This window comes from Rhinoderma darwinii, chromosome 8, assembly GCF_050947455.1.
Source record: "Rhinoderma darwinii isolate aRhiDar2 chromosome 8, aRhiDar2.hap1, whole genome shotgun sequence".
Taxonomy (NCBI): domain Eukaryota; kingdom Metazoa; phylum Chordata; class Amphibia; order Anura; family Rhinodermatidae; genus Rhinoderma; species Rhinoderma darwinii.
The window spans coordinates 12,194,213-12,217,489 of record NC_134694.1 but is presented as its reverse complement, the minus strand read 5'-3'; the positions used below and the strand labels follow the sequence as shown (position 1 = coordinate 12,217,489).

The 23,277-nt window shown below is 44.5% G+C and overlaps 1 protein-coding gene across 1 annotated transcript in view; it reads right to left on the bottom strand.

Annotated features, from left to right (window-relative positions):
• Window positions 1-21,844, bottom strand: part of ZER1 (zyg-11 related cell cycle regulator) — a 33,193-nt gene extending 11,349 nt beyond the window's left edge. The window contains exons 1-10 of the mRNA XM_075835104.1: window positions 21,553-21,844; window positions 15,439-15,699; window positions 14,787-14,937; window positions 13,458-13,894; window positions 11,121-11,297; window positions 10,906-11,020; window positions 10,413-10,559; window positions 8,880-9,053; window positions 3,392-3,607; window positions 3,267-3,308 (exon numbers count right to left, since the gene is read on the bottom strand). Of these exons, the coding sequence (XP_075691219.1) occupies window positions 3,267-3,308; window positions 3,392-3,607; window positions 8,880-9,053; window positions 10,413-10,559; window positions 10,906-11,020; window positions 11,121-11,297; window positions 13,458-13,894; window positions 14,787-14,937; window positions 15,439-15,596 (1,617 nt within the window). The 5' untranslated portion in view covers window positions 15,597-15,699; window positions 21,553-21,844. The remainder of the gene's footprint in view (window positions 1-3,266; window positions 3,309-3,391; window positions 3,608-8,879; window positions 9,054-10,412; window positions 10,560-10,905; window positions 11,021-11,120; window positions 11,298-13,457; window positions 13,895-14,786; window positions 14,938-15,438; window positions 15,700-21,552) is intronic.
• Window positions 21,845-23,277: the final 1,433 nt, after the last annotated feature.

Sequence of the window (23,277 nt, the reverse complement as noted above, 5' to 3'; positions counted from 1 at the left end):
TACAGCTGCGGCATGCTCTCGCGAGTCAATACCCTAGGTCAGATCACAAATTCTCACGATTCCCTCTGATTGGTGTTTCTAGATCACAGGGCCCCCGGGGGCTGATATCTGCTGTCTACACAGCTCTTATACAAGCTAAACTGGCCAATGTCATGTTACCGGTGAAGGATAAATGGGAGGGCTTGATACCAGATCTGACGGGGGAGGAATGGGGGGATATACTCTCATCTCCTCTCTCGGTCTCACCGGCGGCAAACAACAAAATGATTCAGCTATCCATAGTTCACCAGAGCTATCTCACGCCGGTGAGATTGCACAGAATGGGCAGATACCCCAGCACTGAATGCCATAGATGCCGTTTTCCCAGATCTGATTTCTGGCATATGATTTGGGATTGTCCAATGGTGGCCTCCTTTTGGGGGGATGTGATGAGAGTGGTTGAAGAAGTGGTGAAACAGCCGATCCCCCTCTCACCAAAGGTCTGTCTATTTGGGGTACTGACTGAGGATCAGTGGCCATTCCACCTGCGTATTCTCCTGCAAGAGGTATTGTTTATGGCAAGGAAAACCATCGCACTTCGGTGGATGGATCAGAGACCACCTAGGGTGGCGAAATGGAAATCGCTGATCAATACCATTATTCCATATGAGCGAGTTTTATATAAAAAAAGAGGATGTATTAGTAAATTTTATAAAATATGGCAGATTTGGTGTGATTCACCGTGCAGTTTGTACACTCCGCATAGATTTACAGACCTGAGGGACCAGTTGCTGCAACCTTGGGAGGGCTGATGGCATACGAATAGATACTTGCAGAACTTCTATATTTTGTCTGAAATAATTTGGAAATTGACCTTAAAATGTATGGTGCCCGTTGGGATGTACTTATTGAAGATTAATATGTGATCTAATGTGTCATGACCTGTTAATGGCTACCATTACTACTATGCCTCTATGTTCACGTAATGTATTATTACCTAAATGTGTTTCTTTACTACGGACATTTGTATTGTGCAAATTCTTTCAATAAAAGGAGTATAAAAAAAAATATAAAAAAAAATAAAGAGTATTTCTGGGGCTACTCGCGGTAAGAGTACTCTTTTGCCACAAAATGGCCCCTGCTGTCCACAACCTTCTCTCCATTCTCAGAACTTTTGGTCTTTTCTGAACTTCTCCTTCCAGAGGTCGTTCTCTTCTCAGAGACCAGATAAGAAGACTGGTCGACTCAACAAGCCCAAACGTCCTTTCAAGCCCAGGCCTGCTTGGCAACAACACCAGAAGTCCTCCTCTGCCAAGACATTTTCAGCCTGAACGTGTCTCCCCACTCGTGACGGCTGTCCGAGTGGGGGGGGACAACTGTTTCTCTTCCAGGAGACATATCTAGCCGGCTGGTGGATGACGCCTGGGTTAGGAAGGTGTTGTAGACAAGTTACAAGGTACAATTTTCCACCCTTCCCCTTCTCCACCGGATCGCGCTTTTGTTTTTTCCCCAGGCTTTTTGCGCCCTACTGCAACCACAAGATTCCAACCTACATGATCAAAGCGGGGGATCCCAGGGCCATGCCAGTCAATGCCTTAGTCTTCCCTACCCTTCCACTCTTGCCCAGGGTGCGCAATGGATTTAAGGCAATCCCGGTGGCGCTGGCCTGGTCTTGTTGGGCGTGGTACGCCAATCTAGTTTACCAGCTTGTGGACGCACCTTGTTCTCCTCCTCCTCGACTTGACCTCCTTTCCCAAGGTTCGCTATTCCACCCAACTTTACATCACATACATTTAGCGGCTGTTGAAGCCGAGGTTCTGAGAGCATGAGGTCTCTCCGAGTCAGTCATCAATGTTGAAGGCCACGAAGCCTTAAATCGGTCAAGGTTTACCAGAGTGCAGAAAACTTATTTTTCCTGGTGTGAACAGCTCCTTTTTGTAATAAGGCCTTGATCTGGAACTTGGATTGTCTTCCCTTAAGGGTCAGGTTCCCGCACTATCCATATTATTTCAGCGGGCCTTGGCCTTTCAACTTTCCTGCAAGGAGTGGCTCATGCAGGTATTCAGAACTGTCCCATACTTCCACCCGTTTGTTGTCTCGGCCTTCCATATCAATCAAGATATTGTCCTGCTTTGTCTGCCCTTCCCCATCTCCCCAAGGAAACAGACTTTCTATTGCCTTAAGGTGATAAGAAGAGCCCACGTCTATGTTATTGCGAATGAGTAGTTTCAGCACTCCGATTCTCTATTCGTTTTTCCCCAAGGGCAACGCAAGGTGTTGGCAGCATCCATTGGTAGGCCACCATTGCGCATTGAGTACAGTCAGGGAATTTGGAAGCCTATTGGCCCAAAGGCAAAGTTACTCTTCTGCGGGTCACTGCCCATTCTACTGGGCCGTCTTCAATTGCTCAGGTCTACAAGGCTGCTACCTGGGGTTCAATACACGCAGCTATTTGTTAGGCGGGTTGCATGGCCATACTTTGCCTTTGTTTTTCTTCTCGCCCACTGGGACAGCTTTAGGACGTGGGTGCTGCATTCCCCAATTATTTAAATAACAAAATATGATTTTTGTACTGACCCTAAAATCTTTTTATCGTATTCACTGGGGGACACAGATGCCACCCTCTTTTTTTGGTTTATTCCAGGGTCAGGGCCGGTTGTTCTGGCTGTTTGGTTGGTTGTTGATTTTTGTCTTCTCCTACGGTTTCTGCACAAACTGATTTAGAAAGTGTCTGTGGGAGAGGGATGGCCTGCCTGGGCGGATCCAAATACTCCCCTACCTAGTGTCAAGTCATATACCCATGGTTCTGTGTACCCAAATGAATACAGCTAGAAAAATATACTACGGTGAGTACAAAAATGTGATTATTTTTTACCTAGTCACATGAATGCATCATCCAATAGATGTAGCGCGATAGACGCAAAGCAGCGGAGCTAATAGTACCTGTGGTCACATGACCAAATCACCAAATCATTGTGACGTTTTGACCCTAACATAGGTCTTTCTCAAGCTGCGCTTTTTAAGATGAAGAACAAGTGCTGCGTTTTTTTATTTTGTCTGGTACAGTGGGACTGGAAAGGCCACAGCACGACACTGCGTGCGACGTATGTATATACCACCTGGTGACCTTTCTTTCCATATGTTGGGAGTTGTGATGGGCGGCTTATTTCTAGATACTACACGGAGAGGTGCAAAGACAGGGAATTTATAGAGACTTTTTTTTTTTGGGGGGGGGGGGAGGGTTTAAGTACAAACACACAAGACAAGACAGAAGCCATAAAACGTACCGTTCTGTCCAGCAGCTTCTTCTGAATCAGTTTAAGCATAGTCTATAAAGATAAAGGAAAACGGTTTTATTTGGAAATGAAATAAGAGTGAAAAATGATTTACCCTTTAACTGTTTAACACTCACCATGACAAAGCCCATCTTCCCCACCGCCTCTTTGTGGTCATTGTCCACCTGACAGACCAGGGCATTGCAGAGGTGAACTGCAATACGCTGGATGGACTCATCTTGCCGGGGTGGGATGAGGATAGTCAGCAGCAGCGCATTTACTCTCTGATACTGGAATTCAAGCTCCTCCGGGATGCCAAAATTACACAGCGTGAGACAGCAGTTTCTTTGCACCTAGAAAAATCCAGAGACCATTACAATTATTAGAACCAAGGTTTCCGTCCAGTGGCAGCTGTGAAGGTTTTTGCATAAATTTTCACTAAATCATGGCAAAAATAATGCAGCCTTGTAAACCCGCACACATTTGGCCGCAGTAAAAAACGCGATGACTGCAATGTGTGAACACAGCCTGTAGGTTTACATAGGAGGCCATGTACATAGCAATCATTGTTAATAGACGATCAATAACCGTTATAGTTACATGTATGACCGGACATTTCTTCCATCAGATATAGGATTCTAATGTTTCGGTCATTACTGACAGATCACTGTGACCATTTACAGTAGGATTTCATTCTAGGATGAGTGCGGCAGTACACACGAAGATTACAGCAGTGTGAAAAGTTTTCCACGTGAGAAATCATTCCCATCATTGCAGATAATCTTGCCATATGTACTCCTTTGATGAGAGTAGGAAGGTTGGTCCCATCGGGCACAAATTGCCCTGGCTACAGTAAGCCTTCTACAGCAAGTGCCTAAAACGTAACTAAACAGTCAGAACAACAAGTTCCGGGCCTGGAATAAACGACACAAATTAGGAGGACGGATCAGTGTCCCCCAAAGAATTCAACGAGAAAAAGATTTTGGCGTGAGTACAAAATTCTAATTCTCTCATTAACATCATTGGGGGGGGGGGGGGCAAAGCGCCATGGAACGTCCTAAAGAAGTCCCAGAAGGTGGAAAGAAAAGTAAAAGAAAAAAACGCCGTCATGCGACCCGCCTAAGGGTCCTCTTCTACGGGCTGACATGGGACATGTAAACGAGTGCTGATCAACAAGACAGATCATTGATCGACATTCTTTGCTCCTTTCACAAGGAGCTATGTATGGGAACGAGCGAACTAAGATTCCTCGTTTCCTTACATTTCTAACATGTCAGCAGCACATCGCTCTGTTTACACAGGAAGACGTGCGGTCGACAACGATAATATTTCATGTTGCATAAAGGATACGATCAGCCGATGAGCGAGCGTTTACACAGGGTAATGATCGGGAACGAGCATTCATATGAACGCTCATTCGCCCGATAATTGGCCTGTGTAAAAGGGATTTTAAGGATCTTACGACCAAGCCTGGCCTGAGGAGAGGCTGATGAATGAAACTGGTAAAAAGTTAATGAAGGTGTGCGCCGAAGACCTAAGCAACTGAAGCTTGATGCCTGATGACACCTACAGCCCTAGTAGAATGGACAGTGACCTGAAGAGGAGGAATATTACCCTTGGATCAATAGGCTTCACAAATGACAGACCGCATCCAAGGCGCAATATTGGCAATGGTTGCTGCCAAACCCTTGCGTGACCCTTCAAGAACCCAAAAAATAAATTAAAAGAATAAGGGAGCCGAAACAACTCCGTCGCTGTCAGATGGACACAGACTATTCTTACCACGTCAAAACATTGCAAGGCCACTTCATCGGATGAGGTTCAAATAAGCAACCGGTCTGGATTCCAGACAGGACTATGAAGATCGCCCTCAATTCCAGAAGGATCTGCAAGGATGTCTTCTCCTGCGACTAAGTGCCATAGACCGTGTAGAGGCAAAAAACTGCACCCCAGCCAGATAAGCGGGCTGGGACTGGAGGGGAAGAAAAGACCTTCCCATCGTGATGGCCGGCGAGGTCTCCAAACAGCACAACTCCTGATGAATTCGAGAAGGGAGGAGAATCAACTTGTCCAGTAAATCCTGAGACTTCTCCCAGCACAAGAGGATTGCCCCCTAGAGGAGTCTGGAGAGGAATTACACATATGGAACTGCCTCGAAGGATGACACCATCTTGCCCAGCACACAAATGCAAAAGCGGATGGAAGTTCCGGTGGATGGAAGTTCCGGCGGATGGAAGTTCCGGCAAAAGTGCCACCTCGGCTCATATGGTCTTGATCTTGTCTGCCGGGAGATGGATGTTGGCTGTCCTAGTTTTGAAGATCATTCCCAGAACCTCCATGCTCTGAGTTGGGACCAAGGAGGATTTCTCCTCGTTGATGATCCACTTGAATTTTGTAAAAGTGTCCAGTGATGTTGAGACTGGAAAGACTGTCCTTTCTGGATGGGACCTTCACCAAGAAGTCGTCCAGGTAAGGAATGACAGAGACTCCTCTAGCGCGGAGAAGCCTCATGAGAGTCGCCAGAACCTTGATGAAGACCCATGGAGCTGTGGCGAGCCCGTAACAGAGGGCGAGAAACTGGAAACAAAGGAAACACTGGTGGGTCTCCGCGATAGTAATATGGAGGTATGCATTGCGAACGTTGATGGGAGAGAGGAACCACCGAACTCAGGGATTCCATGCGCAACCACTGAATTCAACTTTAAATATAGGATTCGTCGCACTGATCTGTCATTTTTTGGGACTGTAAAGAGATTCAAGTAGAACCCATGAAAATGTTCCGACTGAGGATCTGGGACAATAATTTTCTGTAGGAGAAAAGAACGAACGGCCTGAAAAAAAAGCAGAACCGTGATCCAGTGTGCAAGGCGGAAGTCCACAGAAAAAAAAATGACTTGGGTAAAGTCGAGAAATCTATTGTGTATCCGGTCGACACCACTTCCCGAACCCAGACGTCGTTCACATGAGCGGGCCGGGTCTCCTAATAAGAAAGTAGTTGCCCCCCCCCCCAATCATCAGAAAAGCGACACGTGTGGAGAGGACACCTTGAGGCTGCAGATGTCTTGGTAGGGGAGGGCTTTTAAGTTTTGGGGCGCTTTTGCAAAGCTGGTCTAGGCTTGAAAAATGGGACCTCTAAGAACGAAGAGAAGCCAGCAGAAGGCACCAGTATTTGAGGCAGAAGAGAACTCTTACCACCGGTAGCCTCATAAATAATTTAATTCTAGCCATTTTCCAAAAAGTCTGCCACGAACGGGCCAACACAGGCTTTTTTGGAAGATTTAGGGCTTCTGGCTGTTTAACCGCTGCAGTCAATAGCGAGCGCAACATCTAAGCCATTGCCATGTCCACGGTTGTCACGTAGCCATCTGCCATCTTTGTTTTGCAGTGTGTTGTACAAATGATCTTACGATAACTTGTTCAAGTCCAAAAGGGAAACAAATGAAAGTTCAAGATTTTTGTAATATACAAAAAAATAAATTTAAATATTAAGTGGAAAACAAACACAAAAACAAATAACTTTCCCCTAAAGTACTGTCAAAATAAATTATTAATATTGCCACGCCTGTAATAGGCTAAACTGTTCTAATATAACGTTATTTAACCAGTGGGGCCCCCCCCCCCCCAAAAAAATAAATAAAATAAAAAGTGATCAAGTAGGTAGCAATAAACACAACTTGCCCAGCAAAAAAAATAAAATACAATCCCTTACAAAACTCCATCGACGAAAAAATTGTTAAACAAATATAGTAGTACATCATAAAAAAAAAACTATAGAAATTTGTTACTGCAATTATTGTTATTGTATAGAATAAAGTCAACGTGTTGTTTTTAACCCCTTCCCCCTGCTGGCATTCTGGGCCCTAATGTCCAAGCCATTTTTTAGATTTTTCCATTGTCACATTCGAAGAGCTGTAACTTTTTTATTTTTGCGTCGGCATAGCTGTATAAGGTCTTGTTTTTTGCGGGACGACTTGCAGTTTTTATTGGTACCATTTGAGAGTAGATGCGACTTTTTGATCACTTTCTATCACATTTTTTTTAAGTCAGGATTAACAGAAAACAGCAATTTTTCCATTGTTTTTTATTTTATTTTTTACGGCGTTCACAGTGCGGGTTAAATAATGTAACAGCTTTATAGTCGGGGTCGTTACGGACGCGGCGATACCAAATATGTGTAACTTTTTTGCTTTATTGTAGTTTTTTTTAATAGTAAAGCATTTTGTAAGGGGAAAAGCTGGGTTTTTCATTTTTTTTTTTTTCACTTTTTTTTTAAATTAACTTTATTAAACTTTTTTTACTTTTTTACTAGTCCCACTAGGGGACTTCCCTATCCTCCGATCGCATTTATAATACACTGCAATACTTTTGTATTGCAGTGTATTACTGCCTGTCCGTTTAAAACGGACAGGCATCTGCTAGGTCATGCCTGCGGCATGATCTAGCAGGCATTCGCTGCAGGCAGACCTGGGGGTCTTTATTAGACCCCCGGCTGCCATAGAAGACACAGACACTCGGCGATTTTATCGCCGGGTGTCAGTGAGATGAGAGGGAGCTCCCTCCCTCTCTCCAAAACCATTCAGATGCGGTGCTCGCTATTGTGCACCGCATCTGAAGGGTTAAACAGGTGAGATCGATACTAATATCGATCTCACCCGGCAGAGCAGGGACGCCCCCAGCCCTCAGCTGCTTCTGGCAGCTGAGAGCAGGGAGATTTCACGGCTCCCTGCTCTGTTTACTTTATTCTACAGCAGCGACGTAGTTTGGCGGCGCTCTAGAATAAAGCCCACTAATGACCGCCGTAAAAAGACGTATCGGCGGTCATTAAGGGGTTAACCACATGGTAAACGCCGTAAAAACGAATCCCGAGCGTGGAGGAATCGCTGTATTTTTTCTATTTTATCTCCCATATAATTTTTTTCCAGTGTTTCAATATATATTATATGGTACAATAAATGATGCCGTTAAAAATGTCAACTCGTCCCGCAAAAAAACAAACCCTCGCACATAGGTCGCCGCAAAAATTAAAACGTTATGGTTTTTGGAAGGAGGAAAAAAATAAAAATTAAAAAAATAAAAAATGGATGCAGCAGCAAGGGGTTAAGGAGTTAAACAAAGAGCACAACACGTTACTTTTATGAATAGAAAATATTCCACTTATGCCCTCATCCTGGCATCACCAAAAATGTCTGGCTGTGTGTGTGTGTGTGTGTGTGTGTGTGTGTGTGTGTGTGTGTGTGTGTGTGTGTGTGTGTGTATACACATATATATATATACACACACACACACACACAAACGAGGCAGAGATTTACGAAGCAAAATGCGTCAGAAACGCACAGTCGTGATAAATTTGGCCCATTTTCCACTTGTCTGGTCTAGTTTCATCCTAAATTTAGGACAGAAGAACCGAAGCGTGTAGCATATTCTAGGATAAGCATTTTCACTAATTCTATGATAGACGGTGAATGTCATCGGATCCGCAGCAGCTCTCGTCAGACCCTCTTATTTGCTTAACTTTAAAAAAAACCTCTAAGGGGAATTATTAACTTTCATGTATTTTCTCGGCTTTGTATGTAATGTGCAATATGAGAAGCAGAAAAAAGCGGTGTAATAATGGAGACGGCTTACTGTGACTTCCTGGTGGGATTCCATGCCATTCAGCACCACTTGGATCACCTGCCGCCGGAGCCGGACACTCTGCTCCGTGCGGTATTCAGCGTTAGTCAGGTAGAAGAGCGCGGCACTCCCGGTAACCTGGATGGTTTTATCGTACTTGTGACACTTCAGAGCGGCAATCACCAACTACAAAAATTGGGGAAAAAGACTTCAGCATGTCGGCCTCTTCAGAAAGAATAAAGTCTATATATATATATGTCTAAAGGATAAAGTGTATACAGTCTAAATAATAAGATATATGTATGTATATATGTGACTTTATTCTTTCTATATACCGATCTATCTATACTGATCAGCCATAACATTAAAACCACTGACAGGTAGTAAAGTGGATGACATTGATGATCCGGTTACAACGGCGCCGGTCACGGGGTGGGATATATTAGGCAGCCATTGAACAGTACGTTCTTGAAGTTGACGCATTAGAAGCAGGAAAAATGGACAAGCGTTCGAATCTGAGCGACTTTAACGAAGCCCTGGTCAGAGCTTCCCCAAAATGGCAGATCATGTGGGGTGTTCCTAGCATGCACTGGTTAGTACCTACCTAAAGTGGTCCAAGGAAGGAACCCAGGGAACCAGCGACAGGGTCATAGGCACCCAAGGATCATTGATGCGTGTGGGTAGTGAAGGCTAGCCTGTCTGATCCGATCCCACAGAAGACCTACTAAGATACTGCTGGCTATAATAGAAGGGTGTCAGAACACACAAAGCTTCACAGCTTGCTGCGTTTGGGGGTGCATAGCTGCAGCGCAGTCACAGTGCCCATGCTGACCCCTGTCCACCACCGAAAGCGCCTACAGTGGACACGTGAGCATCAGAACTGGACCATGAGCAATGGAAGAAGTGGTCTGGTCTGATGAATCATGTTTTCTTTTACATTATGTGAACGGCTGGGTGTGTGTGCGTCACTTGCCTGGGGAAGAGATGGCACAGGGATGCACTATGGGAAGAAGACAAGCTGGCAGATGTGGGCAATGTTCTGCTGGGAAACCTTGGGTCCTGGCAATCATGTAGATGTTACTTGACACGCACCACCTACCCGAACATTGCTGCACACCAAGTACACCCCTTCATGGCAACAGTATTCCCCAATGGCAGTGCCCAGGATAACTCGCCCTGCCACACTGCAAAAATTGTTCAAGAATTGTCTGAGGACATGACAAAGAGTTCAAGGTGTTGACTTGGCCTCCAAATTCCCTAGATCCTAATCTGATCGATCATCAAGTCCGATCCACGGAGGCCGCACCTCACATCTTACAGAATTTTAAGGATCTCGATACCAGAGGACACCTACAGAGGACTTGTGGAGTCCATATCTCGATGGGTCAGAGCTGTTTTGGGGACCGGACACAATATTACGTAGTAGGTGGTTTTAATATTATGGCTGATCGGGGTACAAGCTATATATGAATTGAAACCGGTTTTACAGTCCAAACTGGATTTGTATGATAATGTTGACAGCCTGTACATATGTGGAGTAGGTACCTGCAGGGCTCGCAAGTGTTGGTTGCACCTTTCTATTCGGGCAATGTCAAACAGTAGGTTTATGGCACGGGAGGTTATCTCAGGACGATGTTCTGTGTATGCTTCAATGGCATTTAGCACTTGCTCCTCGTTCTTGTCTCCACTCACCTGTAATAACATGCTATATTAGAACACCCATTCTCAGGAAGCAATATGATGAATTAAAAAAGCCGTCTCATGACGACATCCCCTGTCCATGTGGCCATTAGGGCATATGGACATTATAGTGGGATTCTCTGCCCACGATTTCGCTCCATGAACCTCAGAAATAGGTACCGTTTAATACCACATTTCCCCTGCAGAGGTCGCTGCAGGAGAAATGTTTGGCCAGCCACAACTTTATCAGCAATAACAGATGATTGTCAAGGGTTTAGCTGATCGCTAGTGAGGCTCACTTCTAGAAAAGGGGCGTCGTGTTTAGACAAGTCCTTTAAGGGCATGGGGTAGACCTTACCTTGTAGGCTGGGATGTGCGTTAGGCGGCATAGAGAAGTTTCAAAAAGACCCAGGAACTGTAGCGGCCTCTTTAGAGATCGGAATGGAATTATACTGCTCTTACTGGGGTCGGTGCTGCGGAGAGACAAGAATACGGATAACCATCTGACAGCAGGAAGAATCCCACAAATCTATCTATACGGTAGGATATCTCTTGTAGGTTAGACGCTCTTACCTGGGAGGACCCAACTCATCATCCATCTTAGACATGGCACAGTTCTCCAGCATCATATGACCAGAAATGTCCAAAGAGACCAAGTCTTCCAGGTTCTGCACGAACTGGCTTAGCACCTTGCGGGTAAGTTTGAACTTGTAGTAACTTGAAAGTCGATCACGGGAAATATCCAAGTGCCTGGAGCCCCCAAAGCAAAGGAAGAGAAGCCCATACGTGACCATGTAAATCAAGCAATGGATACAGTCAATGGGTAACAAGTTCTATTATACAAACCAGTCCCTCAATACGCCAAGGAGTGATGTTATATATTACTAAGAAGGTTAAGGCCCAAAACTTTTATGAATACTATGCAATGATTCTCCATTAAAGGGGTTATGTGGGGACTGGAAAGTATTAGCAGTGTAGTCAGTGCAGTAGGTGGCACACTCGCTAATATACATTCCGGTCCCCGTTGCGCTGATTCTGAGATTTTCATAGATTTTTATAGCGCTGGCGGGGGATCGGAGGTCTGGTTGCGCAGCCTTCTTTGATGACGATACGACTCTTCGTCATGTGACCAGCCCCGCTTTGGTCTATACAGGAGCAGTAGTACAGCGATTAACTAGAGTACAGCGGGGCCGATCACGTGACGAAGAGTCGTATCGTCATCAAAGAAGACTGTGCAACTAGAGTTCCGGTCCCCCGCCAGCACTATAAAAATCTATGAAAATTTCAGAATCAGCACGACGGGGGACCGGAATGTATATTAGCGAGTGTATCACATAATGCAGGGACTACCCTGTTAATCATTTTCAGTCCCCACATAACCCCTTTAAGTAGAGCCATCCTCTACCAAACCTTTGCTGAATGACACTCCAGGGATAAAAGTAGCATTAAATCCTTTTGCATACAAAATGAAGGAAGCAAAGGCAGTGCTATCTCCCCGTCTCTACCCGTAAATGTTGTAGACACAGATAGTACTACTGCCTCCCTCTCTGTGTGTAAACAATCTAGGCATGACAGTACTGCCCGTCTCTCTCTATAAAAGATATAGACACAGAGAGTACTGCCCCATCTCCCTCTTTGTAAATAATCTAGGCCCGATAGTACTTCCCTGACTCTCTCTGTAAGGCAGCGTTCACATCTGAGTCAGGGCTCCGTTCCGACGTTCCGTCTGAGCTTTTCGTCGGAACGGAGCCCTGACTGACACAAACGGCAAACCATAGGTTTCCGTTTCCATCTCCATTGATTTCAATCCAGTGCCAATGGTTTCCGTTTGTCTCAGTTGTGCAAGGTTCCGTCATTTTGACGGAATCAATAGCGTAGTCGACTACGCTATTGATTCCGTCAAAACGATGGAACCCTTGCACAACGGAGACAAATGGAAACCATTGGCACCGGATCCGTCACCATTGAAATGAATAGCGATGGAAACCGAAATCTACAGTTTCCGTTTGTGTCAGTCAGGGCTCCGTTCCAACGGAAAGCTCAGACGGAACGTCGGAACGGAGCCCTGACTCAGATATGAACGAAGCCTTAAAGATATAGGCAGAGATGGTACTGCCCCATCTATCGCTCTCTGTCTGTAAATGATGTAGGCATAGATAGTACTGCCCTGTTTTTCTCTGTAAACGATGTAGGCACAGATAGTACTGCCCCGTTTCACTCTGTAACTGATCAGACAGTACTGCCCCCCTCTTAATGTACTGTCCACTCTCTCTCCCTGTAAATTATGTAGGTACAGACAGTACTGCCCCCCTCTTAATGTAAATGATGTAGGCACAGATAGTACTGTCCACTCTCTCTCCCTGTAAATTATGTAGGTACAGACAGTACTGCCTCCCTCAATGTAAATGATGTAGGCACAGATAGTACTGTCCACTCTCTCTCCCTGTAAATTATGTAGGTACAGACAGTACTGCCTCCCTCTTAATGTAAATGATGTAGGCACAGATAGTACTGTCCACTCTCTCTCCCTGTAAATTATGTAGGTACAGACAGTACTGCCGCCCTTTTAATGTAAATGATGTAGGCACAGATAGAGAGAGACAGAGGCAGTACTATCTGGTAAATAATGCTGCAACTTCTCTCATTTATTCTAACTTCGCCAGGCAATGAATGTGTTCATCAACTTACTGAAGGAACCAAAATAAAACACATGGCTGAGAAATTGAAAGAAGAATACTATGTGAATGAGGCTGAGCTGCAATACCAGTCACAGCTCAAGGACAAGGGTGGCACTATTTCAGGAAAAAGAAAAAAGGCAGACAATTTTTCCTAATCTCATATAATCCCATTAAACATATATTATTGGAATAATAACATTAAAGCTAAAATGGATCTAGCCTGCAAATATACCTGAGTTTCTGCAGCTGTACAATGACTCGTATATGTTCCTCTGATAGGTCCATGTTGTACAGGACTAGAGACACCAATGTGTCTTTCCACTGAGTCAGAAAGCTGATGTCATTCATCTGTATTCCTGATAGATTTAGGGCTTTTAGACAAACCAGGGGGCGCAGCATCCTCTCTACATCCACCCCTTTGGTAATGCAGCCAAGATTTAAAAATCGTAGATGTTGGAAACCTTGGAAGGTGAAGTCCTGGGACAGAATCTGACGGGTGGGGTTCACCAGAAAGTCAGTATCATAGCGGCCCAGGTGCTTCTTTTCAAAGAAGATGTTGCTGCAGCCAAAGAGGCTCAGTGACACTAGGGTGGACTTGAAGTTCTCCAGGGTCTGCAGACTCCTGGCGGTCAGCCTCGCACAGTTTGTAAGGTACAGTTCAACCAGGTCCTGTGGAAATAAAGAATACCACTTAAAAGGGGATCTTTTCTTAACTCTGTTGTGCCGTTCCTCTGTTACTCCTCCTGGAAATGCATTAATAAATTGACAAGTGGGAGTTACCAGTTAGAGGGGTGTTTGTATGCACTGTGGCACTGTCCAATCAGTGCGGACTGTATAAGGACACACCCCTTTGATAATGGTAACACCCAGTTGTCAATTTATTCAAACATTTCCAGGAGGACTAAGAAAGGAATGGCACAGTGAAGAGCTTTAAGAAAACTTGCTCCAGAATTGTTATTTATGGGGGAATACAATTATTTACTAAACCAGACCTGTCAGAAGAGGGGACAGGTCCTCTTTACGGCCATCCATTTAATACAAGGACGCCTGGAGTGCGTCAAAATGGAAGCGTTTCGATGTTCTGGCTCATAAGGGGGGAGGGGCCCAAATGGAGAACCCCCCCTCTATGATGTCTATATGCCCTACTGAAGAATATGGAAAAGGACTGCCATGGAAGAAGTAACCGTGTATGCCCAGTCACGCTACATTCAAGTCAATATGAGATACGGCAACAGCGGAACAAAATACCAGCGTCTGCAACCTCCCGAACCTAGAGTTACAGCTCTCAATGACAATGGCATTACTATGCAACCCTACCAGCTAAACCAATGCGGGTTATACGATAGCAAGCGCACTGATTATACACAGATCAAGTGATGCCCCTCAAAGCGTAATGTAAACCAATCCTTGTGTTAACAGATCACATTGCCGTGTGTTGGACGGCGTCCTCTGAATCAAGGGAATGAAGTAATGCAAATAGAGGAAAGCACCAAAGATAAGGTCGCCCTTTGTCGCCTGCTCACTTCCAAGACACGAGAAAGACGGATCCTGCTGTACTCACTTGTTTAGCGATTGCTTCCAGATCATGGTCCTTGACAATGTCATCCCTTAAATGCAGGCGGTTGAGTCGTGTGCTCTGAGGTTCTGAGAACAAAGTGAAGAAACTCTCGTGGGGCTTAAAAACGCTGTCCGCATTCGCCAACTCAATGTACCTGATGAAAGAAGAGGCCTCAAACGGTTAACTGTGCAATTTTCTCACCATGCTATATGGTCTGCGATGCAAGCGGTGTGAAGTAATCTCTCAACACAGGACTGTGGTATAACAGCTGTCAGTCCCAGCCCCCGTCAGCTGCTCACATTGTAAACAATAGGGACAACACAGCCAAGAGTAAGGCCTTGTTCACATCTGAATTGGAGGCTCCGTTAGGGGCCTCCGTTGCGGATTCGGCCGAGATTACCAGAAACAATCACACAGCATTGCTGCGCTATTGTTTCCGGTAAAACCACGGACGCCCCGACAGAATCAATTAAAGTTAATGGGTTCCGTTGGGCGTGTCCGTGGTGCAACGGAACCGTCGCATCGGACTTTCCCGTTCTGCTTCTCTGACGGAACAGAACAACGGCAAGCCCTGACGCAGAGGTGAACGTAGCCTTAGTATTTTATTTTTTTAGCGTAAGAATAATAATTATAAACACCTACAAAGGTTACTTACTCGTTCACGAGTCGGTCGCAGATTTCGCTGGGCAGGAAGATATCTGGATGTAGACGCAGGATTTCATTGTCTAAGAGGTAGCAGAGGGTCCCCTTTAAGTTCCGGAGGCAGAAGTCAGTGCAGATAGTCATGAGAGACTCTGGGCTGTCTGTTGCCATCTTGGAGTGTTGCTGTAAAGGACAACTTGCTGGACAGAATGGGCACCAGGAAGAATGATGCCCGCCCCCAAGGTTAGCTTTTCTGGAACATTGATGTGCAGCTCTGCGGGTATAAAATAATCATCATCAGAAGTCGTAACGAAAAGCGATTACCATTACGGCGCCTTCATGCTCAATATACAGAGAAGTCCTCGCTCTGACCGGTTATTATATGTGCACACCAAAAGTCATCCTACAAGGCCCCATGCACACGACCGTAAAATCACCCGTTATTACGGGCCCATTAAATTCTATGGCCGACAGACACCTTCCCGTATGTCTACAGGAGGGTGTCCGTGCCGTAGAAACCTGGCGAAAAAATTAGGACACGTCCTATTTTTTTTATTTTACGGACCGTGCTCCTATACTTTATAATGGGAGCACGGCCCGTACAAATGGCCACCTGCCCACGGCCGCCCGTGCCCGTAATTATGGGTCGTAATTATGGACACGGTCGTGTGCATGAAGCCTAACTCGGTCACCTCCTGCAGGCATCGTACGTCCTATAATCTGGGTCTGGTATATTGTAAATGTATTCCTGAATCAACTGAAAGAAATGCTGTAAGAAAAAAAGCCTCACGCTGTCAAGATTTAAGGGGTTGTCCACCTAGGGGCCCTTTTATGACACCAAGATGCCCTAACAGGGCATGTGAAGAAGGGTTGTCCTGAGTTGACGACCCACTGAAAACGCTAAATAGGAACCCACAATCCAACACTGGGTCCGGATCCCATGTTGTCACCCACGGGCAGTGACCCTTTTTGCTGAGCAATGGCCAAACACATTCAGGCCACTGCTTAGCACACAGCGCAGGGGAAAACATACTTGTCAGGCAGCCTGTAGGACCCCTAATAAAGGTGGGAAAATCCCTATTAGGACAACCACTGTCTATAGGTCCCATTAACGGTATATGGACATCATAGGGTGAATGGATCACTAGTAGGTCATTATTTAAGAGGTTTTCCTACTGGACTCCCACCGAAAAAAAGAGGGGCTGAGGCTTCCCTTTTGGACTCCAGTCATTACTCGGGAGACCCAAGGTCATCCCATGGTTCCATTGGATGATGGGTCTGACAGCAGAAACCTGATGGTACCTGGTGGATCCACTGAGGTCCCTGCTGACAGATCCACATAAGTTAATATTCCTGTGAAGTTGCGATCGTTCCTCTTCCCCTGACTTGGATGCCCGGGCATGCTGTGACTTCTAGATCCTTATCAAAAGCCCAGTCTATGAGCCGGAGATTCGAAGCGACCAACTACAGGGGGTGGAGCCAGGATGACATTTCCAGGGCTCCGCAATTAGATTGCAAGCTCCAATGGTACAGAGACGGTCATATCCCCACGATGTAAGTGAAGATGCATTATAATACTGGACTCTCACTGTATGAACACTGGGATCTTACAGAATAATTAAACAGTAATTAGTCAATGACACTAATAAGGAAGCGTTTACAGCCGGCAGGTGTTAGGAAGGTCGCACTCCGCCGCTATTATTTCCTCTCTGAGTCACTGGTACAATATGATCCAGCTCTTCACTAGGTCAACTATTTTAGACACAATTCCAATCATCCGCTCAGAACCAAAGCAATTGTTTCTAGATAAGCGGATTTTAACTTTTAAAGTGGTTGTTTCATCAGGACATCCCTATTCATATGCTCCTTTATGGCGTATGGACTTCATAGAGGGGATTCCCCTGCTCGGGAACCCCTTCTATAAGCCAGACCTAAGTAAGGGCGACTTCCGCCAGCATCCCATTCCCGTATTACGTTTAAATTTATGGCCGAGCGATACTTCCCCAAGCTGATCATCAGGATGGCTGCATTTAAAGAAGAGATTGTTCTTTACTTTATATTAGGAAATTGCATAGACAGCAATTACCTAATATTCTTCTATTATCAGAACTTAAATTCAGACTCATATTGCAGACACGGACTGTTATACGTAGGCAGAATACTGGCTGCTCTAAATGGCAGCCTGTACTCTGCTGACAAGATCACATGACAACAGCGGATTCAGGTCATCTAGGTATATAAGGGAGTTGTGATTCAGGTCATCTAGGTATATAAGGGAGTTGTGATTCAGGTCATCTAGGTTTATAAGGGAGCTGTGATTCAGGTCATCTAGGTATATTAGGGAGCTGTGATTCAGGTCATATAGGTATATAAGGGAGCTGTGATTCAGGTCATATAGGTATATTAGGCAGCTGTGATTTAGGTCATATAGGTATATTAGGGAGCTGTGATTTAGGTCATATAGGTATATTAGGGAGCTGTGATTCAGGTCATATAGGTATATTAGGGAGCTGTGATTCAGGTCATATAGGTATATTAGGGAGCTGTGATTCAGGTCATCTAGGTATATTAGGCAGCTGTGATTCAGGTCATCTAGGTATATAAGGGAGCTGTGATTCAGGTCATATAGGTATATTAGGCAGCTGTGATTTAGGTCATATAGGTATATTAGGGAGCTGTGATTCAGGTCATATAGGTATATTAGGGAGCTGTGATTCAGGTCATATAGGTATATTAGGGAGCTGTGATTCAGGTCATATAGGTATATTAGGGAGCTGTGATTCAGGTCATATAGGTATATTAGGGAGTTGTGATTCAGGTCATATAGGTATATTAGGGAGTTGTGATTCAGGTCATATAGGTATATTAGGGAGCTGTGATTCAGGTCATATAGGTATATTAGGCAGCTGTGATTCAGGTCATATAGGTATATTAGGGAGCTGTGATTCTGGTCATCTAGGTATATAAGGGAGCTGTGATTCAGGTCATCTAGGTATATTAGGGAATTGTGATTCAGGTCATCTAGGTATATCAGGGAGTTGTGATTCAGGTCATCTAGGTATATCAGGGAGTTGTGATTCAGGTCATCTAGGTATATCAGGGAGTTGTGATTCAGGTCATCTAGGTATATCAGGGAGTTGTGATTCAGGTCATATAGGTATATTAGGGAGCTGTGATTCTGGTCATCTAGGTATATAAGGGAGCTGTGATTCAGGTCATCTAGGTATATTAGGGAATTGTGATTCAGGTCATCTAGGTATATTAGGGAGCTGTGATTCAGGTCATATAGGTATATTAGGCAGCTGTGATTCAGGTCATATAGGTATATTAGGGAGCTGTGATTCTGGTCATCTAGGTATATAAGGGAGCTGTGATTCAGGTCATCTAGGTATATTAGGGAATTGTGATTCAGGTCATCTAGGTATATTAGGGAATTGTGATTCAGGTCATCTAGGTATATCAGGGAGTTGTGATTCAGGTCATCTAGGTATATCAGGGAGTTGTGATTCAGGTCATCTAGGTATATTAGGGAGTTGTGATTCAGGTCATCTAGGTTTATAAGGGAGCTGTGATTCAGGTCATCTAGGTATATTAGGGAGCTGTGATTCAGGTCATATAGGTATATTAGGGAGTTGTGATTCAGGTCATATAGGTATATAAGGGAGTTGTGATTCAGGTCATATAGGTATATTAGGGAGTTGTGATTCAGGTCATCTAGGTATATTAGGGAGTTGTGATTCAGGTCATCTAGGTATATAAGGGAGCTGTGATTCAGGTCATATAGGTATATTAGGGAGTTGTGATTCAGGTCATATAGGTATATTAGGGAGCTGTGATTCAGGTCATCTAGGTATATTAGGGAGTTGTGATTCAGGTCATCTAGGTATATTAGGGAGCTGTGATTCAGGTCATCTAGGTATATTAGGGAGTTGTGATTCAGGTCATATAGGTATATTAGGGAGCTGTGATTCAGGTCATCTAGGTATATTAGGGAGTTGTGATTCAGGTCATCTAGGTATATTAGGGAGCTGTGATTCAGGTCATCTAGGTATATTAGGGAGTTGTGATTCAGGTCATCTAGGTATATTAGGGAGCTGTGATTCAGGTCATCTAGGTATATTAGGGAGCGGTGATTCAGGTCATATAGGTATATTAGGCAGCTGTGATTCAGGTCATATAGGTATATAAGGGAGCGGTGATTCAGGTCATATAGGTATATTAGGCAGCTGTGATTCAGGTCATATAGGTATATAAGGGAGCGGTGATTCAGGTCATATAGGTATATTAGGGAGTTGTGATTCAGGTCATCTAGGTATATAAGGGAGCTGTGATTCAGGTCATCTAGGTATATTAGGGAGCGGTGATTCAGGTCATATAGGTATATTAGGCAGCTGTGCTTCAGGTCATATAGGTATATAAGGGAGCGGTGATTCAGGTCATATAGGTATATAAGGGAGCGGTGATTCAGGTCATATAGGTATATTAGGGAGTTGCTATTCATGCAATTCTCCAATATAAAGCATCCATTCACCAGAGGCTCACGGTTAGGCCTTTACTAATCATTTGCAAACAGCAGGTAAAATGATAAGTGGCCAAATATTTCAGTCCATTATTGTATGTTATTCCCCACAACAAAAAATGTTTGCATATTGTAGGGAAATTACGCAACGAACAAAACAAAGGGAACTTGGGGAATTTAGAGAGAGAGCACCGAAACGTCATAACGATACAGAAAGTAAACTTTAAAGGGGCTGAACGCTGATCTCTTTGGTGAATCTAAATTACTACACAGGGAGAATCGCTTAAATAGCAATCCCTCACTTTAGAAGCAGGAGCATTTCCGTTATATTGGGAATTATTGTTGACCTGAGAATACGATGAGGACCAATCAGATTCCAGCTTTTATTTCTGAAGCATGAGTTAGAAAATGTAAGATGTGCTCTGATTGGTTGGAATGGCAACTTAGTCCTTTTTCAGTTTAGTTTTGATACAGAAGGCTGTTTCATCATAGCCTGTAGATATTGGCAAACTACAGACTACCAAAAACAGTAACTTCTAGTCTGCTGATGGGCAACGGGGTGGAAAAAGAGTTCCACTGAGCAGCCCTGCATATTAGGGTGTTGTTATTTATGCAATTTCCTAATATATCCATGCAACTACATATCTTGCACCACTTGAAATAAGGATAGTGTAAAGATATGGGGGCACTTGTCTATCGTAGTGGCCTGCAACCTACGGTACCCCAGGTGTTGTGAAACTACAACTCCCAGCATGCCCTGACAGCTGTAATAGCTGGAATACAACAGGTTGCACCACTCTGATCTATATTAACTTAAAGTATCCAGAATTTAATCCAAAGTAATGATACTGAAATGCCAAACCCTAAACTCATCTTATTAAATAAAAGTCTTCTTAAAATTCCTGGTAAATATAAACCCTCAAGTAGATAGATTTGCCATTCAGCAGTCTGGGAAAGTTGGGTGACAACCTCTGAGGTAGCTGTAATAATGATCATATTGGTAGTCACCCAGACTCTTGAACGGCAACTGCACCTTTCTATGTAGTGATGTCAGACTGGAGGATGCATCGATGCAAATCTAGACAGATTTGCCATTCTGGAGCCTGGGAAAGATGGATGAACATCTCCGTGGCAGCTGTAATGATGGTTATATTGGTTAACACCCAGCTCTTTCCAGATTGGTAAATCCATCTACTTACGCAGTGACATGAGAATGAAGGATGCATCAAAGCAGATCCAGACAGATTTGTTATTCTGGGGCCTGGGAAAGCTGAGTGACCATCTCTGCGGGGCCTGTAGTGAGTTATATTGGTCAATGCCGAGCTTTCCCAGATTCCTGATTGGTAAATCAATCTACTTACTCAGTGACATGAGAAGGGACGATGCATCAATCTAGACAGATTTGCCATTCTGGAGCCTAGAAAAGCTGGGTGACCACTTCTGTGGGAGCTGTAATAATGGCTATATTGGTTGTCACCCAGCTTTCCCAGAAGGAGTAGGGAATATATTTGCTCCTGCCATATAATGGTGAGGTATGCAGCCCCTCGCATTAGACTTTGCAGCCCCCTGACTGCGGTTGTAATAACGCACAGGAGGACAAGTTCTCACCTTATAATCGCCAGGTAAGTGTGCCGTAGCTTCCTGTCCTCCTCAACACCCAAGGTCGGATCCGGTCCCCCCACCGAGGCAGCTGTAATCCCCCGGGGCTACGAGATATTCAGGTTCGGACCCTACTGCTCCGTTCCGGGCCGTCCTCACAGCCGATCCTCCTCCTCCTCCTGCTCACAGAGCATCCTTCGGGCTCCGCTGTCAACAAATTCTGGCGTCACTTCCGTTCTGCCCCCATAGCAACCAGACCGCTTGTGTCCCTTCAGTCATTCCCTCAGAAACATGGAACCAGCACTTGATTTCCGCCTGTAAAAGATCACTGACCTGTTCATGAGCGGACATTGCTGAATTCACAAATATAAATGGACTTTGGGGGAGAGGAATAAAACAAAAACAAGGAAAGGAATTTGTAACTTTTTTTTACTGTTGATGCAATAGTCAGATTACAGTGGAAAGCTCTAAAGCAGCCGCCCTCAGAGACACAGAGGGGAACATTTATTAAAGGGGTGCTCTCCAGGGGACCTCAGGATAATATACAGGGTGGGCCATTTATATGGATACACCTAAATAAAATGGGAATGGTTGGTGATATTAACTTCCTGTTTGTGGCACATTAGTATATGGGAGGGGGGAAACTTTTCAAGCTGGGTGTTGACCATGGCGGCCATTTTGAAGTCGGCCATTTTGTATCCAACTTTAGTTTTTTCAATGGGAAGAGGGTCATGTGATACATCAAACTTATCGAGAATTTCACAAGATAAACAATGGTGTGCTTGGTTTTAACGTTACTTTATTCTTTCATGAGTTATTTACAAGTTTCTGACCACTTATAAAATGTGTTCAAAGTGCTGCCCATTGTGTTGGATTGTCAATGCAACCCTCTTCTCCCACTCTTCACACACTGATAGCAACACCGCAGAAGAAATGCCAGCACAGGCTTCCAGTATCCGTAGTTTCAGTTGCTGCACATCTTGTATCTTCACAGCATAGACAATTGCCTTCAGATGACCCCAAAGATAAAAGTCTAAGGGGGTCAGATTGGGAGGCATTTCTTCTGCGGTGTTGCTATCAGTGTGTGAAGAGTGGGAGAAGAGGGTTGCATTGACAATCCAACACAATGGGCAGCACTTTGAACACATTTTATAAGTGGTCAGAAACTTGTAAATAACTCATGAAAGAATAAAGTAACGTTAAAACCAAGCACACCATTGTTTTTCTTGTGAAATTCTCGATAAGTTTGATGTGTCACATGACCCTCTTCCCATTGAAAAAACTAAAGTTGGATACAAAATGGCCGACTTCAAAATGGCCGCCATGGTCAACACCCAGCTTGAAAAGTTTCCCCCCTCCCATATACTAATGTGCCACAAACAGGAAGTTAATATCACCAACCATTCCCATTTTATTTAGGTGTATCCATATAAATGGCCCACCCTGTAGATGTCACCTGTATTCAGACGAACGTGTGCGAAATTGGCTTTTCACATCCGATTCGCACCCGTGCAGGACAGGTTTTCACGGATCCCTCACAGAGGGTTCACACAAACGTGTCCGTTTTGCGCGCGTAAAAAATGCAGCTTTTTTCTTGCGTTGCGGTACCGTGTGACATCCGTGTAGGGTGTGAGTCTGCATTTTTTACGCGCGTATGTCATCCGTATGTCACGCGTTTTTTACGTTAGCAAAAAAAACTGAAGGTGTTTTTCTTTTTCTCATCATTTCTTTAGC